Source organism: Buteo buteo, chromosome 23 (assembly GCF_964188355.1).
Source record: "Buteo buteo chromosome 23, bButBut1.hap1.1, whole genome shotgun sequence".
NCBI classification, from domain to species: domain Eukaryota; kingdom Metazoa; phylum Chordata; class Aves; order Accipitriformes; family Accipitridae; genus Buteo; species Buteo buteo.
Window position 1 is genome coordinate 18,499,180 of NC_134193.1, and position 15,454 is coordinate 18,514,633.

General features: G+C 54.2%; 1 protein-coding gene across 2 annotated transcripts in view; it reads left to right on the top strand.

Annotated features, from left to right (window-relative positions):
* NTNG2 (netrin G2) overlaps window positions 1-15,454 on the top strand; it is a 54,800-nt gene that overhangs the window by 17,603 nt on the left and 21,743 nt on the right. For both annotated transcript variants that reach the window (XM_075055466.1, XM_075055467.1), the window contains exon 3: window positions 5,970-6,613. In XM_075055466.1, coding sequence (XP_074911567.1) covers window positions 5,970-6,613 — 644 coding nt within the window. The remainder of the gene's footprint in view (window positions 1-5,969; window positions 6,614-15,454) is intronic.

Consider the following 15,454-nt stretch of genomic DNA (forward strand, 5'->3'; position numbering starts at 1 on the left):
CGGCTGTTTTCCCCCATTCCCTCCCTCCCCAGCAAGGTGGGGAGCAGCTTTGCTGCTGCAGCATCCTGGATTCCTGTCATCATGCCTTGTCGGACCAATATCTTGTTTCTTAAGAAATCCTCCTCAAGGAGCAAGTTTCCGCTGTCACCTTCAGAAAGTCACTTTTGCAGCACTTCTGCCCAGCACCGACCCCAGGCACTGAGAGGAGGCAAAAGCCAAGGGCTGGGTCTGGAGTCACTGGGACTGGGACGCATTTCCAGCTCCAGAAGTGGGCCAGTGTGAACCTCGTAAGGTTCAGCAAGGCCAAATACAAGGTCCTGCACCTCGGTCTGGGCAACCCCCAGTATCAATACAGGCTGGGGGATGAAGGGATTGAGAGGAGTCTTGTGGAGAAGGACACGGGGGTACTGGTGGATGAAAAACTGGACATGAGCACTCACAGCCCACAGAGCCAACCGTATCCTGGGCTGCATCCAAAGCAGCGTGGCCAGCAGGTCGAGGGAGGGGATTCTGCCCCTCTACCCCACTCTGCTGAGACCCCACCTGCAGTACTGCGTCCAGATCTGGGGCCTCCAACATAAGAAGGACATGGACCTGTCGGAGCAGGTCCAGAGGAGGGCCATGAAGATGGTCAGAGGGGTGGAACACCTCTCCTGTGACAACAGGCTGAGAGAGTTGGGGTTGTTCAGCCTGGAGAAGAGAAGGCTCCAGGGAGACCTTATAGCAGCCTTTCAGTACTTAAATGGGGCTTATAAGAAATATGGGAACAGACTTTTTAGCAGGGCCTGTTGCAATGGGACAAGGGCTAATGGTTTTAAACTAAAAGAGTAAAAGAGGGTACATTTAGACTTGACACAAGGAAGAAATTTTTTGCAATGAGGGTGGTAAAACACTGGCACAGGTTGCCCAGAGACGTGGTAGATGCCCCATCCCTGGGAACATTCAAGGTCAGGCTGGACGGGGCTCTGAGCAACCTGATCTAGTTGAAGATGTCCCTGCTCATTGCAGCGGGGTTGGACTAGGTGACCTTTAAAGGTCCCTTCCGACCCAAACCACTCTATGATTTGCCCCACAGAGGCACAATCTTGCTATGATGCCATTTGTTAGGACAACTTGTCCTCAACAAGGCTCTTGCAATTTGCCCCCAGGGATTTGCCCCTGTGGGCTGAGCTGGGGCTAAGCAAGGTTGCGGTGCTCTTTGGTGCCCCCTCAAGAAATGAGCAACCAGAAGAGCTGGAAACCTGCAACATCTCGTTGCCGTGAGGATGCTCATGACTGATTTAATAGCGTGAGACTCAAAGTGAACTGGTTTATTTTAAGCTCGCTGAGACCAAGTTTGCCTGGCTAATGCATTCTGACTTTTAGATTGAAGACGTAAATATCTTGAGACTTTGGACAGATTCTTTGGAGGACACACGGCTTGGAAGAGGAAACCAGATTCAAAAATAATACCTGGAATTGTTTCAACAGTGCTATAACTGATCTTACCAGGACCAACGGAGCAGCCAAAGTATGGCCATCTGTTTCCGCTCCCCCCTGCCCTCCCAGTTGACTTCAAACCATCCCACCAGCAGAAAACGCATTGAGCATCCCGCGGAGGAAGGACAATTCAATAAACCTAAAACCAAAAAGGAACACTTCATTTTATGAGAGGAAGCCGTAGTAACGTGACTCACTCAGTGGCTTTTGAGGCTCTCCCCCCCCTTTCAGCACTGTCACTTAGAGGTTATTTTTGCGTTTGCCCTGTTACAACCACGCAGCTCTCGAGCCGTGTGCCGCTCCAGAGCATCAGGGTGGTTAAAGATATCTTTGGGCTTGCTGCCTGCTGAGCGTGTTTACAGGTTGGGAAGTACAGGATTCATCAGGGATCGTAAACCTCCGTTCCCTGATCTCTGGGATGAGCATATGGGAGACAGGCAGAGTTTTGGCTCCGCTTCTCCCTGCTCTTGACCCACCAGATCCCCTGCCAGCGACATGCCTGACCAGCCCTGTCCCTCCAGACGGGACACTGGGAGGGGGATTACGCTTGTCAGACTCAGTTGCTTCCCTCACTGCTGTGGGAAACCTGTCCCACCTCCCACCCTGGCCACCCTTTACTGGTCTGGGTAATGTTTTCTTACTGTGGTTTGGTCACAGAGTCCTTCCCTTGTGTAATTTGGCCACTGCTTAAGAAAGCCTCCAAAGAAAGCCTTGAGAGGAGCATCACCCATAACCCTGAGGGTGAAGCTGGCCACTGCGGCCACACCGGGGACAGCTCAAGCAGGAGATACTCAGTGGAGATTCTTCTTACACAAGCTCAAGGGCTTTGGCAGCCCTGACGGCTGCCGCACGCAAGAAAAGGAAGCCCCACGGCAAGAGCACTCTTGCCAGGATGGCTCCGCACACGCACAATCCTGCTCAGAGCTGGTCTGAGCAGCGAGGAGGGTTTATCGAGGAGTTTTGTGCTGCCGCCTCGAGCCAATTCCCCACCCGAGCCCACCGAGATGCGGCACTGCTGCACCCTCCTTCAGACAAGAGGTGGAAATGGACCTCTGGGATGGTCTTTTCAGGATCGTCCTATTAAGCCATCTGTATGACCACATTGGCAGTAGGACCATACTGCAACACAATATGTTGCCTCAGCACAGGAAACGTACTCCGAGCCCCCAGCGCTTCAGCTGATGGGGATTTTTCTTCCTTTTCCATCAGCCACCGCTGTAAAGCTGCGCTAAGAGGCAGCTACATCCCCCAGCAGGAAGCTGTGTCTCATCAGCAGAGGTAAACAATTCCTCTGAACGTGACGAGTCAGGAGAGCATATTAAATATGTCAATATCTTAGGTTTTTTTAATCCCTACTCTGAAACAGCATGTCACAGCACCAGAGGACCCCCCAGCACGGCTCAGAGCCCCACCACACCCCAGCTGGCATCTCCCCTTGCTCAGGGCATCTCCCCCTCTTTGGGAGGGGAATGGGGAGCACCTGGGCAGGTACCCTCACCCCCCAAGCAAGCCTGACCACTCCACTGATTTCCCTTGCCTAGCTGGCACAGCTGCAAACAAGTGAAAAATAATAAAAACTATTCAGCCATTTGCTTTTAAAACATTAACCAAAGCACCTATTTAGTAGCCTCCCTGCTCCGGGGATGGGCACCACACCGGAGCTCAGCAGCTCCAGCTGGAGCCCTTCCTCCCAGCACACACGGAGAGGGCAAAAGCCACACGTCGCTCAAGTTAAGGCTGGAACAGGAGGAGCAAATCCCAGCACGGCACTCGTGGCTTTACTGTCGGGCAGGTGCATGTCTGAAAGCAAGACAATGTTGAAAACAGTATGAGTTTTGCCCTGTTACATCAATTGGCTTCTGCTGCTTTCCCTGGCAGCCTTGTGCGCGCGCACACACACACACCACCACCACATGCTTTATTTACAGGAGTCCCCTTTTCTCCCCAAGGCTGCCACTGCATTCCCTGCAAAGGAGCCCGGTGCTCATGTACAGATCAGCCGCTCGCTGTTTTGTTTTATCCCCGCTGCTGACGGAGCAGCCTTCTGCCTTATTTACAGCGTGCTACTCACACGCTGCTCAGAAGACAGAATTATTTATGTCCTTCTGAGCTTTTCTAGGCTCCTCAGTGCTGTGGCCTCCACTCGTGCAAACAGTTGCTTGCATTTGGTGCGTGTCTCCAAGCTGCGAGGAGGCACCAAAAGCCCATTTTACAGACATGGAGTGGGGAAGCTCTAAGTAGCTCCCAAGACTTTTGGTTGCCCAGCTGGAGGTGGCAAAGCCCAGATTTTCCAAAGCACCTCATGTTACACAGCAGTTTCCACGTTCAAATTACAGCCCCACTTTGCACCCGAGAGCACCCACTCATACAAGCCAGATGCCCTCCTTTGCTTTGCCCGGGCTATACACAGGGCACCCGAAAAGCAGGTCACAGGCACTTAGTTGCCAGTAGTTTCCCGGGTCAAAGCAAGCCCACGGTGCAGGATCAGTCCCCAGTGCCATGGACGCAGGAACACGCTTCCCCACGCTTGCAGCGGGGCTCTCCCAGCCCTGGGATGCAACCAGCCTGAGCAGACCCCAGCCTTGCACCTCGTTTGTTTGAGCCCCAGGTACCAGCACCAGCTCCCTGTGAGCCGGGGACCAGCACCATCCTGCACCCTGGCACAGCCCCGGTGCTGCAGGAGGTCCCCAGGGCTGGACAGGAGCACGCTGCTCCCTGCACGCAGCATCTTCCCACGGGCTCCCAACCATGCACAAAGCATTCACAAACCAAACCACTAAACCCAGCTTGGTCTTACCTTGCAAGTCCACCGTGCTGGGGAGGACCAGACCTCACACCCCAGCAGGCTCCTCACCTCCAGCCATCAGCTCTGAGCAGCTCCAGCTGCTTTATCACCTCCTTCCTCTGCCAGGTAGCTCTGCTTCCCTTGACGAGGGTCCTACTGTTGTACCAATCCCTCTCCCTCCCCGATTCTCTGGGTTTTGAGTCTGAGAGGGAAGTAAAGCGACAGCAAAGAAAGAGATGCTTCATTTGCAAAATGAAACATTTGCAGTGTTTTTGCAGATGGTACCCGCTATAACACAGCCCCACGTCATCTCCAAGGCAGGTCTGACCCACACACTCCTGGAGGCAGACGCTGCAGGGCAAGAGAGACCCCAGCTTGTAATGAGCAGCTTTCACACACGTACGCTTGAGCAATAAACCCATTGGCACAGCTAACCCTGATGCCCCTCTCCAAAACTTCAACGTTTGGTGTGTGACCTTGACGGTGTCCTTAGTGCAGTTCAGCACCTGTGGATGTGTGCCTATGTCCCTGCAAAACACGCAAGCTTGGCTGGGCACTGTCACTTGTGGGCAAAATGGGATGGCTGGACCTTTTCTTCCATTGCCCAGACCTGCAGGCAACGAGTGACGTAGCAGCAGACATTGTCACCTGGAGGGGATGAGCCACCCTTCCCACCGTGGTCCCTGTGGGTGGGTGAGGACCTTCGCACCTCCTGCCTGCAAGGGGGAAAGGCAGCGCTGGTTGGGAAGTACCTGTCCCCGCAGGCAGCGGGGCTGTCAGGCACAGCTACCCGACTCAGTTTCTGCAAAGACAGATGTTAACTGATGTTCTTTTCTACTTGCCATTGGCTAAGGGGCTTGGACGAGCAGCAAGTGGCTGGGGATGGAGTTTAGGCTGTGGGAGTCCCAGGTCCCTTCTGGGCGCTGGTGGGTGGGCACGGAGCCGCCTGCCCTGTTGCCTTCCCGATCCCTTGTCAGCTCAGCCTCTGGTTAGTTTGGGTAGGTTGAACCGAGGAGCGACCAGCAATCGTCATCACATCAGGTTGAGCGGGTGCATCCCGAGCGTACCCGCTCTGCATGTCCCCGAGGCCAGGCTGCTGTCCCGGGGACAGCAGAGACACCGGGAGCACAAATCTCTGCTCTCTCTGCTACTGCCCAGTCCTGTCCCAGCTCGGAGCTGGGGAAACTGGGTTTTGCTCCTCTAGCTGTGCTCAGAGGTGCTCGGGGGATGATGTGTCCCCAGCCCGTTCAGCATCAGGAGCCATGAGAGGCATGGATGCGCTTTGGGATTTTAGCCATTCGGTTCTTGCAAGGGAGCAGGGGTGAACGCAGCTTTCCACAGGCTTGTAACTCGGCCAAGCTTAAGCGAAGTTTCTCAGAGGTCGTCTCAGGGAAAGCGCTTTCTATGAAAATTGCCCCTGTGCCAAATTGAAAGGCCCTTTCCCAAAGGGCCTTTCAAAGGAAACAGCTCAGCCGTTCTTATAGCAAAGGCAAAGCCACCTCTTTCTGTCTTAAATTCATGCTCAGAAACAGCATCATCCAGAGCCAGACCCCCGGCATACTCCAGTTCAGCCCACCAGTTAACATTTGACACAAGCAGCTAAAACCAGGGCCCGGTAACGGTGCAAGCTCGGCAGTGTGCCCGCGATGCCGACGCGATGCCCAGGCGTTGCCTTCTTCTCTCGTGACCGTTGTTGTTGTTCCAGGAGAACCCGTACCTGTGCAGCGATGAGTGCGATGCCTCCAACCCGGACCTGGCCCACCCGCCGAAACTCATGTTCGACAGCGAGGACGAAGGGCTGGCCACGTACTGGCAGAGCGTGACGTGGCGCCGGTACCCGGAGCCGCTGCTGGCCAACATCACGCTGTCCTGGAACAAGAGCATCGAGCTGACAGATGACATCGTGATAACCTTCGAGTACGGCCGACCCACCATCATGATGCTGGAGAAGTCGCTGGACAACGGGAGGACTTGGCACCCGTACCAATATTACGCAGATGACTGCATGGAGGCCTTCAGCATGCCAGCACGGAGGGTCCGGGACCTCTCCACCACCAGTGCCAACAGGGTCCTCTGCACAGAGGAGTATTCCCGCTGGGCGGGCTCCAAAAAAGAGAAGACCGTCCGGTTCGAGGTGAGGGACCGCTTTGCCATCTTTGCTGGCCCTGACCTCAAGAACATGGACAACTTGTACACCCGGCTGGAGAGCGCCAAAGGGCTCAAGGACTTCTTTACCGTGACCGACCTGCGGATGAGACTGCTGAGACCGGCCCTGGGGGGCACCTACGTGCAGAGGGAGAACTTGTACAAGTACTTCTATGCCGTCTCCAACATTGAAGTCACCGGCAGGTAACGGCTGCTGTATTTCTTTGGGCATCTCTTCTCGGAGGGCTGAGAAGAGGGTTACTGCTAGAAAACTAAGCCATCAGCGTTTCTGTCGACCGATAAGATTATCAGTGTTTCTCCCTTTCTCCCCAGGTAGGGCAGCATCGGTAATAAAACAGATGTGTCCTTGCAGGGAACGGCTGGGGCACCTCCAAGGCTGTGTCCTCCCGGAGCTGGCATGGGGGGGAACTGGGACATGGCTTGGATGGACAGTCGGGGTCTGAGTTCCCTCTCAGATACCCTGTCCCCAGCTGTGCAAACACAGCCAGCCTCTGCCCAAAAATCTCAGGGGCAATGCTAGTGGATCTGCGGGGTGAGGGTGAGGAATGAAGCTCACCCCACTAAACTCTGGCTTACCACCAGTACAAGCAGGATGGGTCATCCCAAGTCAGTCCTGCACCCCTGGAGCAATCCTGGCTCCGGCGGACAAAGTTTGGGGTGAGGGTATATTCCCCCGACAGATCTGGGGCAGGTGAAGGCAGGAAGGGGTTTGTTTCTCCTGGGTTTTGTTTTTCATTTCTTTGTACGATGCCATATGTTACATTATGACATCAACCGAAAAAGCAAAGTAAGGTGGAAAAATGCCGAGATGGCTAATTTCCCATCCAGCTTGTGGATTCAGCTTGTGCGAGACTTACAGACGAGAGGGGAAGAAATCTCCCCATCACCCACCCTGCGCTAACAAGAATCACCACAGCGACAGAGGAGCCGTTTGTATCAGTTCCAAACTCTTTGCTTCTGAGACTTGCAAGCAAAAATGTTTTGCAGGTGCCACCGATGCTGGCTTTGAACGGGCTCCAAGGGGAAGGAAGCTGCAGCGAGGGATGGGAGAGCCCTTTCCTCCCACGGGGGCAGGCAGGAGGCAGCAGCGATGGCAGCAGCAGGCGGAGGGGCTAGGTCGCTCACGGCGCGGTCGCCTGTCTGGGACGAGCAGCCGTGGCTTTTGGCAGGGCCGGCAGCGTGTCGGTGTGCCCGCTGTCAGGATCGCTTGGGGAGAAGCCCTGGGGAGCTCAGGCAGAGGTGTGGGAGAGAACCTCTGCACGCGTCTGCGAGCGCCCAGGCTTCGGTGCAATGTGCTTCTGTATAAATATGTGCAGAGAGATATTTTACACCCGCCCATAAGAAGTATCGCCAGGTGTAGTAAATATCCACGGGCCTCGAACAGCTCAGGGTGGGGCAAAATAGCAAAGGAAAGAGGGTGGAAGGGAGGGAAAACAGGCAAAAGCGAGAGAAAAGGGCAGCGCGTTGCCTTCCCCTCCACCCCCAGCACAGCCAGTCCTGCCCCCTGCTCCGTCTGCCGTGACCCTGCTCCTCCCGGGCGGCAAAGCTTCCCGCAGGGATGCTTGATGTTACTGACAGCAGCGGCAAAGCCACAGGGATCAATTCACAGCCAAAGCCCACGCTGACCAGGGTGGCTGGCTGGAAGGGTTGGAGCTGGCGTATCAATTTATGCGGGCTGGTTAGACTCTCTAACAGGGATGCAGAGTTTTCAGCTCAGAAAGTGGTAAATTAGGATTAAATGTTTGATGTCAATGCTTGTGCAATGACCTTTGGCTTCCAAGCGTGGAGATAACTCTGCAGATATCCAAGGACTTGTTACTTGCACCTACAGCCGCTTCGGGATGCTTGATGCTTTAAGATACATGTTAAAATACTCTTGGTGTCCCATGAACACCTTCCTCCTCAGAGCCCTTTACCTTTTCTGCCTGCCTTAGGCAGAATATATTGCTTTAGTACTTTTGACTTCAGGCTATGCTGGTGGGATTCTCCACAAACCAGCACCTTGCTGGCTGTGAGCTGTCTTCGTCCCCCCACCCCTATTCCCCCACCAGATTTTGAACTCACTCACCAAATTTAATAGTAGCAGAGAGTGTTTCAAGAGATAAAATCTCTACAAACTTTGTGAAAAGAGGCAACTAGGGCAGGGGAGGAAGACCGTATTGAGAGGGGGAGCACAACCTCTATGTGACATCTGAGATTCCACACCCGCCTGCACCCTGAGGACAGCGCTGGCGAGGGACGGTTGGGCTGCAATCGCCCAGTGGAAGCTGCGATGCTGTTGGTTTTTTTTTGTCTGAGGCCAGAATGAGACGGGTTGGGCTTTGTTGGCTAATTCCTTGGTGGCCTCCCCCTCAGAGCTGGTGCACTGCTCGCGTGGACGGCTGCCCACGGCTGCTGCAGAGCAGCTCCTGCTCGCCTCCGCTTCCCTCTTGGCTTTGCTCGCCGCGAGCTGACAGTGACTCTTCCAATGCAGCAGGGCCTCTGGGAGGAGAGGGCTTTTCCTTGGCTGGGGACAAAGAAAACTCTGAAATCTGCTTTTTCTGGCCCAAACTCCAAGTCCTGAACTAAAGCAAGACCCAGCTTTGCACCGCTCCGGCTCTCCCCGGCTGTCCTGCCTTGCTGGGCCGGTCCCAGGAGAGGGGACGCTCATCCCAGATGGGGAAGAAGTCGATGCCTGTCCTGCGCTGACTCTTCCAGCTCTGATGGGCATAGGGCAGGGAAGGATGACCGGCTGAGGAGCTGTGGATAAGTGGCGTATCAGGTCGAGAAGCTTCATGTGAATTAACTCTGCTCCTGTGATTATTCCGGTCCCAGCAAGCAGGTTTTTTTGCTGGAAAGCAATCTAATTCCAGCTGTAAGCAAAGCCAGTTACAGTGCAGGGACTAAAACCAAATTAAATCTTGTGTATGGCTCAACAAGGGGTGGGTTATTGAGAGGAAGAGAGGAGAAATCAATGTGAGCCTGACAGGAGTGCTGCGTGGGGAAGAGGGGAGGCAGGGCGGGCAGGGCTGGGGATGGACACACACTGTGTTTTCCAGGATGTGGGAACGACCATGATCGAGGAACAGGAGGAAAGTGCCTAGATAAAATGGAGGTTGGTGTTAGGGATCCACTGCAGGGGTCGTGGAAACAAGAGGGAAGATGATTATGAAGAAATGAGGGCTCAAAGGCAAAAAGCAGCCAGAAAAATTCCATCTGGAGGGCAGAGGTGTGAGCAGCCCCAGGAGGTTGGGGGAGCGGTGCCCAGCTGTGGCGTGTGGCATTGGAGGAGCAGTGAGTGCCATCAGAGCGCGTGGCATCGTCACCTGTGCCCCTGTACGGCACCAGGATTTTGGCAGGCAGCTGGCAGCACCCGCAGGGCAATGAGACACATGGCAGCTCATTTCCAGTTGATGTTCACGGTCAAGGGAAAAGCAAAACGCTTTGCCCTCAGAGCAGACCACGAGCCTGGGTGGTTTCTCATGCCACAGCCTTAGCTGGGGGGTTCAGAGAGGTTTCTCTGATCCCCTTGGTCTATGGGCTCCTGGGCCCCCATCTTTCACCCCTCTGCTTCCCACCAAGGAAGACCCCTCACCGCGATCTCCCAGAGCTTTTGGGAACAGCGGAAAGAGATGGAGCAAAGGACGTGGGGAGAAGGGGAAGGAGTTTGCTGCCTTCTCTCCTTCTGCAGACCAGATGGACCAGGGCGGTTCAAGAGTTTGCCAGGATCTCCAGAGGGTCTGGTGAATCCTGAGGGTCACTGCACCCTTCCTGGGTGTTGGTGCAATGGGCTGGTGCTTCAGGGCCTCCTCTTCCCGCTCCGTCTGCATCTCCTCCTCCCGCAACCTCAGCCAGGTCCATTTCTCTGTTCATGGCTGACAGTTTATTTTTACTCTCTTTCATCTTGGTATCTTTTTCTTTTCTTTTTTTTTTTCTTCTTCCATCCTGTCCCCATTGATCTGCAGAGTAACTGGAGATGCAGAGGAGTCAAGACAGGAATAGACGCGAGCAAGCCCTTGGCCTTTGTGCTTGTGTGTATGCCAGGCAGGGTGGGGAAGGCAAGCGGAAAGACTTTTCCCCACAGATCTCTATTCACTGCTTAGTTTTCTCCTCGGTGCAGCAATCAGCTTGGTCATCTTCTCAGGAATGGGTGAATGAGCTTTCCCTGGCTGCCAGGACTGACGGCCGGTGTGATGAAAGCCGCCGGTTCTCTTTCCATTACTCGCCGTGTCTCTTTGGAGTAATTTTTTTCCCCTTCATAACGTCAGTCACCGCAGTGCTCAGCAGGGCACGCTCCATCACGGAGACATTAATAAGCCATAATTGAAGTTAATGTGCCATGGCCAGGACATGTGGATCCAGTTAGGAGAAATCAGATTGAGCAGAAGTGAATCAATTCTAGGCTGATTATTAAGATTTCTCTCCTTCGTGCTCCCCTGCCCCACTGCATGCTCTGTCTGTCTGTCTGTCCATCCTGCCCATGGTGAGCATTCCCCGGGGGAAGGCAGGAGGAGGGAGCGTTACTCATCACCGAGCAGCTCCATGTAACAGTGCCTCATCTCACGCTTGGCTCAGGCCAAAGAGGCACCAACAAGAAGATGAGGTTTCCAGTTTTGTAACAGCATTTCCTTCCCTCTCTTCACCAATTGCTTTTCTGAGGCTTTCTTTGGCTTCTCTTTTGCTTACACAAAAGAATTGAAGGGAAAGGCCCTCTGTGCTCCCTTGCTTTGATCCCTTCCTTCCCCTTGTGCGGTTCTCGGTGCCGTACGCAGATGCTCTCCGGAAGGCTTTGCTCTCCACGTGCCTTGGAGCAGTGAGTTTGTGCTAGCAGAGCAGAACGAATTTGCCCAGCTCGTTATCCTGGTGCCAACAGCCAGGTTCAGGCACTCCAGACCTGGAGGATCAAGGCCATTCCCCAAAGCACTTCCTCCAATAAATCAAGCTGGTTAATTGTCAGTGAATTTTTCTGCATTCTTGGTGAGTCTTGAGATGCCGTGATGCTCGATGCTCCAGATGTAGAGGTTTGCGATCCTGACTTCTCCAACAAAGCTGTGTCTAGAAGGGAGGAAAGAAGAATTTTTGGTCCATGAAGCCTCTTGTTGAGGGTCTTAGATTTTGTGTAACAACTGGTGCCCCCGTTGAGCACCTTTCCCTGAGGAGCAGGATGGGACCTGCTAGCTGCATCACCACTGCTTTGCAGACGGGGGACAGGCAGGGACCTGGGGTAAATGATCTGTGAGAGCGTGGGCTTCCCCAGCCAAGCTTGCCCAGCCCCAGTGCAAGAGCATCACCCCCAAAATAGCCATGGGCTCACCCAAACATTCCCCAAGAACTAGCCCAATGGCCCTGCAGCCCATGGCCAGCCTCCGCCTGCGCTCAGCACCTTTGGGAAGACCACAAAAACCAGGGCAAGCACCGCCTGTGCCTGTCTCCGCTCCTTCCCCCGCAGCTCCTGGCAGCCAGACTTCAGGTCCCAGGAGGTAACAGCATCCTCGTGTCAAGGACGGCCAAGTCTGCGCCAACGGTGCGCCGCATTCCTCGGCCCGTCCTCGCCTCCGTGCTGGGCAGCCCCCGAGAGCTGGATGGCTGAATTTCCCTGGCATTCCTCCAGGCTGGAATTAGCTTGAGTTCAGGCAAAATCTTGCTCTTGGTCATATAGTTAAATTAAGTTAATGTGCAGCAACTGTTTGCTTGACTTTCCTTGAGTCTCTTAAAGGGTTTTACTCCCACTGCAGCAAGATGGAGGGGAAACTTGCTGAGCGGGAGGGAGGGAGTTAGCAAGAAACCTGGAGAGCTCCTCCTTCCCCCAGACACTTGTGACACTTTGTCAATAGCCGGAGACAGATGCCCAAGGTCCTATTACCTGCTCCTGGCTTTGGTTTGCGAAGGTTTTTATTTCCCCTCCGATTTTGTTGCCGAGTTGCGTCCGGCCCTGAGCAGATAATAGAATTTCATCGATAGACTGAGAAGGTGATGTATGTTAAAGCACTTAATATAAAGAGACTTCTACGGGAGCCCAAATTCAATTTGGCCAATGAACTCAATTGCAGGCATTATTGCATTCCAGGAGAAAGACCAAGAGCATTTATACACATTACTCTGCAAATATTTATGTTCACGTATCTGTGTGATGTCCTCTTCACCCTTCCTCCCTTCTGTTGCCCGACCCCCTAACGGGGAGGTTTGGTTTTGTGTTTGCTTTTTAAGACAGCTTTGAATGTAAATAATGTTCCACCAGTCAGCAGGATCTTGACAGCTGGTGAGTGTCAACTTATTTAAAATAAATAGCCTCTCGAATGGGAACAGCCAGCTAGCGTGCTCTCCACTTTGGCATCTTTTAAATTGTCTCCTCTTTGTAACCCAAACCTCAAATCATTTCGAAGGGCAGCGAGGAGGGTTCCTCCCCGCCGGGAGGACTCATCTGTCCCTACCACACAACCAAAAGTGAAAACCCGCAAGGAAAAAAAAACACTCACAACATGTCCCTCTGACCTAACCCAGGGGTTTTTTTTCAGTTTTTTGGCTCTGCAGAAAGCAGTGAAATCCAGAAGCCTCTCGTCCTGGTTCGAGCGGAAAGAAACAACATGTTAAAATGGCTTTTCCTCCCCCGTCAGCCCCTGGACCGCAGGCTCAGTTACATTCCTAGCACTGCTCCTGGGATGAATGAGCTGCAGTCACCTTTTTCAGCCCTTTTCAGCCCTGCTTCGGTCACTGGCAATAGCAAACCTCTGCCAGAGTGATCTCCCAGCAAGGCAAATCCTAATACAACTGCTCTCTACAAAGGGACGGTGCTTCTTCTGTGGCCCAGCCATTAGAAGCTATTTTTACCTGCTTCTGCATGCACAGATGGGCCAGAAACAATCCAAGCTCAGCACCCGTTATGCTTTGCCCGAAAGATTTGCTCCCTGCTTTTGCTGAGCTTCCAAAACAGTTGCAAAGGAGCAGGTAAAAAGTGGGTAAGTCATGGCCGGGCAGCTGCCGGAGCGTGCTGCGAGCAACGGCTGGGGATGACAATAGAGAGATGGAGAAGAGTTATTCATGTTTCCCCGAGAGCCGAGATCAGTTGAAACATCGTTTTCCTCAGGGACGGAGAGGAAAGAGCTCCCTTCAAACACATCGTCCCATGAGACTCATTAAAGCCTCATCAATTACAGTGAGAGCAAACAATTCAGGGGAAAGCTATCATAAGCCTTCCTTTGGATGGCAGTCATTAGCAGCTCGCCGCTGTGCGCTGCCTCTCCCCGACGCCAGCTCGGGTGAGTGGAAAGGGAACAGGGGAGGGTACCACTGCCAAGCCGATGGTGAGGGAAAGCAGGAGCCAGCGGGAGGGGAGGAGATCTCCCACCGCATCCCTGGGGCCGTGCCGTAGCATCCTCATGGCGAGCACGGGGCGGAGAGGAGAGCACAGGCTGGACTGGAAGGAGACTTGGAAGGGAGGTGGTGGGCCAGCGTAGTGGACTTTTGGTGCCCCATGTCCTCGCCCAGGCTTTTTTTAAGGAGCTCGGGGCAAGGCAGGATTGGGCCATGGTGGGAGCTGGGTGAGAGGTGCACAGGGATGGAGCAGTTCTCGGTCTCCACCCACCAAGGGGTTCCTCGAGCTCTACCCAGCACAGCAGCACAGTCACGGCATCAGGCCTGAGTGGGGGGTGCCAGCACCCCACGGCTGGCTGAGCCCCGTGGAGAGGGAGGAAGAGATGCTCCTTGCCTTTCTCTGCCTTGCTTCTCTGCTCTGCAAGCCAGGTTACGGACAGAAAAGAGGTTGTAAAACACACAAGAATCCTTGGAAGGAAAGCAAAGGGCTGGGGTGACTTTTTAAAATTATTTCAGCAGTTGTTCTTAATGGAAGCTCAGGGACAGGGGCTGCTTTCCCACTCCCAGCATGGCTCCTGGAGGTTTGCGGCGCTCACCTCTGCCTTCACCCCCTTCCTAAGCCTGTGCACGGGCATCTCCTTCCCTCGCACACAGGTTTGGCCCTGGCCGCCTCTCCAACCGTTTGCTGCTGTGACCTCCAGGATGCTGACCTGGAGAAATGCAGGGATGGCAAACTGCTCTTTATGGCTGAAAAAAAAAAAAAAAGAAGAAAAAGAAAAAAAAGGACACTTTCCTGTAAACTTTCCTTGGCGCTCCAAGCTCCGTGATGTTCCCTGGTGGAGGCATTGGCAGCATCAGACCACACTGCACCACTCTGAGGGAAGGCAGCAGCTGAACGACCTGCACTAAAATAAATTCATAAATACCCTGTCACGCAAACAGTAACGTCTTGGGCCACACATTGCTCCAGCCACTTTTGCCGGGAACGGTGTGAGCCAATTTCTGTTTAATGCAAAATGCAGTCGTGTGCACCTACTAACAGCCCGGCGCAGGACTTGGGTGTCCCCGGGACATGGAGGGTGCCTATGGGTGCTGTCGCTCCTGCTGGGTTGTGCACTGGGGCTGCTCTCCTCCAGGTTGTGCCCACCACGGCTGCGTCCTACGTGGGCTCTGAACGCTCACCGAGAAACGGCACTGTCATCGCCAGCCTTGACCCATGAGCTCGAAAGGAGAAACCCCTCCAGCTCTTCAGATCTCATCCGGAGCCAAAGAGACCATATTGCAACCGGCGCTTTGCTGGAGCGGCCCCGGGACTGGAGCAGGGCCATCGCCGCTTTCTGCAGGACACAGCGCAGGTGTCTGCCCCACTGCTGCTATTTAAGCCTCATTGCTCAGTAGATCCTAACCTTTCCCTTCATCCTCTCTTTCCTGCGATGGCTGGCCGCCCGAGGAAGATGAGCAGAGGCAAGCAGGACTAGCAGCTCCCACCCAGGGGACTGGGCTAATGTCATTTACTCCAGTCTCCACCAGCTGGATCTTGGCTGGGGAAAGACGTCGTGCACGTCCTTGGGCTGCAGGCCCAGAGGAGGAGGCAGAGAAGCCTGAAGAAGGGGTTAAAGCTGAGCTGCTGAGCCCAAGCAGCAGCGAGGCCCGGATGCAGAAACCTTTGCACAAAATGGGGTTGGCAGTCGGGGCCAGCTGAAGGCGCTTCGCTGTTCACTATTAAATAATGCA